This window comes from Vigna unguiculata, chromosome 2 (assembly GCF_037176805.1).
Source record: "Vigna unguiculata cultivar grain cowpea cultivar isolate G323 ecotype 2 chromosome 2, ASM3717680v1, whole genome shotgun sequence".
Taxonomy (NCBI): domain Eukaryota; kingdom Viridiplantae; phylum Streptophyta; class Magnoliopsida; order Fabales; family Fabaceae; genus Vigna; species Vigna unguiculata.
The window spans coordinates 6522523-6525555 of NC_140793.1; the positions used below are offsets into that span (position 1 = coordinate 6522523).

At 50.0% G+C, this 3033-nt stretch overlaps 1 protein-coding gene across 1 annotated transcript; it reads left to right on the forward strand.

The window, feature by feature from the left end:
- The first annotated feature begins 474 nt into the window (after positions 1–474).
- LOC146888277 (uncharacterized) lies at positions 475–1822 on the forward strand. Its single transcript, XM_085670030.1, has 3 exons — positions 475–1077; positions 1177–1338; positions 1664–1822. Exons 1-3 carry the CDS (start codon positions 475–477, stop codon positions 1820–1822), a joined length of 924 nt encoding a protein of 307 aa, XP_085526156.1.
- Positions 1823–3033: the final 1211 nt, after the last annotated feature.

Genomic DNA, 3033 nt, shown 5'->3' on the forward strand with positions numbered 1-3033 from the left:
GGAGATATAAGCACAATCTACTAGTATGAAATAGACATCACTTCTAGAAACAAGTGTTATGTATTGATTATTCATAAAGACAACGTTTTCTCAAAGAAGTGTTGTCTATTGGTGCAATTATTATTTTTTATAATTTATTTAATTTTTCGTTCTTTCCTTCTTAGTGTTATATCTACAAAAAAGCATCTGTACTGTATGCCCCATCGGTCCATCAGCCATGCACCGTCCTCAAGTCCATCAAACAAGGCTGATTGGAGTGTCGGCCGACAAATTTCTGGGGTTCATGTTAACCGCCCGAGGCATCAAGGCCAATCCTGACAAGTGCGCAGCCATCGCCGAAATGAGAAGCCCCAAAAACCTTAAGGATATCCAACGGTTGGTCGGACGACTGACAGCCCTCGCGTGTTTCATGCCTAAGCTCACAGAGAAAATTAGGCCGATCCTGAAGATTATGAAGAAGCAGACCACAGATAAATGGGACGATCAATGCGAAGCAGCATTTCAGCAGATAAAGGAGATGATCAGCGACCCTCCGGTTATGAGCCGACCGTAGAAGAGCTTCCTCTACAGTTATACCTATCGGTCTCAGACGGCACGATCAGCGCGACCTTACTACAAGAAAATCCAGAGCAGCAACCGGTATACTTCATCAGCCAGGTTTTACAGAGCACGGAAACAAGATACCAGCTGGTAGAAAAGATAGCCTTAGCGCTATTGACAGCCGCGCGCCGATTACGTCAGTACTTCCAGAGCCACCAGGTGATCGTCCAAACCGATCATCCTATATCCAAGATACTCAGGAAACCCGATCTGGCCGGAAGAATGATCGCTTGGTCGGTTGAGCTATCCGAATTTGGCCTCAAGTATGAGCCAAAAGGATTTGTCAAGGGGCAACACTTGGCAGATTTCGCTACAGAACTCCAGGGGCCGACCTCCCCGTCGGAACAAACATGGATACTCTTCGTCGATGGCTCGTCGGACAAACGCAACGCTGGAGCGGGGATTGTCATTGAACGGCCGGGCGACTTTACGGTCGACCATTCCCTGCAATTCAAGTTCAAAGCATCGAACAACCAGGCATAATATGAAGCACTAATCGTCGGGCTGAGGTTAGCAAAGGATCTAGGCGCAAAAAAGATAAAATGTAATACTGATTCACGACTCGTGGTCGGGCAGGTGCAAGGGGAGTATCAAGTTAAAGACGATCTGCTGCTGCAATATTATCACAAGGTGATTGAAGCCATGAAAGAGTTTGAAGAAGTAACTATCCACCATATCCCCCGAGCGAAAAATGCCAGAGCCGATAGGCTATCCAAGCTGGCAGAAGGAAAAGAAAGGGTCAGTTGAAAACCATCATCAGGCAAACCCTGATGAGACCATCGGTAGGAGAATGCGCAGCGGTGGATCGGCCGGCAGACTGGATGAGTGAGGTGCGAGAACTTCTAAGAAGATGCGATGCTGGGGAAGACGTGAAGTGTAACAACCCCGGATCCTCTTGGGCTTACCAGGCATCCCACCTGCCACCCTCAAACCGGTTGTGTTAGGTCTGCAGCCCAATACACCCCAACCCATCACCCTTCTCCGTCCATTCATACTGGGTGGGTTGTTGCCAGTGGGAATCGAACCCCCAACTTGACCTTTAACACCTCTGGCTCACAAGCAGATGCTTCGATTTGTCGTTATCGGAGAGGACCTGTACAAGCGAGGCTTCACCACGCCGCTCCTCAAATGCCTGTCGGAGGAAGAAGCAGGGTACGTCATGAATGAGGTCCACAATGGCGTTTGCGGGATGCACACCAGCCGGAGGACGATGAAGGCGTGAATACTCTGAGTGGGATACTATTGGCCGACCATGGAGCAAGACTGTGAGACTATGATGCGAAGATGCGAAGGTTGCCAAGCCCATGGAAACGATGTCAAGAGAGCCCTGACTGAACTGCATAGCCTAACGACCCCATGGCCGTTCGCACAGTGGGGTATGGACATTGTCGGTCTATTTCCTATCGGCAGAGCACAAAAGAAGTTCATACTAGTCACCGTAGATTACTTCACCAAGTGGGTCGAAGCAGAAGCCCTGACCAACATCACCGCTCGGCAAGTCCACTCGTTTGAGTGGCGGAACATTGTCTGTCGCTTCGGCCTACCTCACACCATCATTACCGACAACGGTCGACAGTTCATCGACAAGAAATTGAGGGATTTTTATAAGCAAGTGGGGATACGCCATGTAACCAACTCGGTCGAGCATCCCCAGACTAATGGCCAAGTTGAAGCCATGAACAAGGTCATAGTGGCAGAGTTGAAGAAAAGATTGGGAGAAGCCAAGGGAGCATGGGTGGACGAACTGTCGCAGGTCCTTTGGGCCTATCGGTGTACTCCGCATGGGACGACCGAAGAATCGCCCTTCAACCTGACGTACGGAACAAATGCTATGCTACCAGTTGAAGTGGGGGAGCCGACTCTTCGGTGGGAGATGCAGAACCTTGATGTGAACTGCGGACGCATGTGAGAGGAATTGGACTGGACGACCGAGCGAAGAGAAAGAGCAGTCGTGCGAGCTGAAGCATGCAAGAGGATGGTGGCAAGGAGGTACAATGCAAAAGTTAAACCGAGGAGCTTCATCCGAGGAGACCTGGTGTGGAGAAAAACCAACGAGGCCGCAATAAATCAGCACAAGGGAAGCTGGCACCGAACTGGGAAGGGCCGTTCCACGTGACTGAAAGTCTGCAGAACGGAGCCTATCGGCTAGAATACCTAGGCGGCAAGGAAATACCGAATACATGGAACATGTCACATTTAAAAATGTATTCCAGTTGACATTATAAATAAAACGAGCGTTTCATGCAACTCCAACTAACTGACCGACGGGGCTCCTTACGGGACCCGAGCAAAAGCCTGACTGGTCAAGGCGTGGGCTTCCACGAGGAAGCCCCGCTCGGTCAGCACCGATCCAGGCGATCTAGTTAACCCCACGGGTAAATAAGTGACACGAGCTGTCCACTGCAATCAAGGCACGACACCAACGATCTAAAG

Excerpts from the sequence above, each read along its gene's own strand:
- LOC146888277 (XM_085670030.1), top strand. The coding sequence starts at position 475 with ATGGGACGATCAATGCGAAGCAGCATTTCAGCAGATAAAGGAGATGAT. Across the intron at positions 1,078-1,176 it reads TCAAAGCATCGAACAACCAG|GTGCAAGGGGAGTATCAAGT; the intron begins GCATAATATGAA and ends GTGGTCGGGCAG. Across the intron at positions 1,339-1,663 it reads TGGCAGAAGGAAAAGAAAGG|ATGCTTCGATTTGTCGTTAT; the intron begins GTCAGTTGAAAA and ends GCTCACAAGCAG.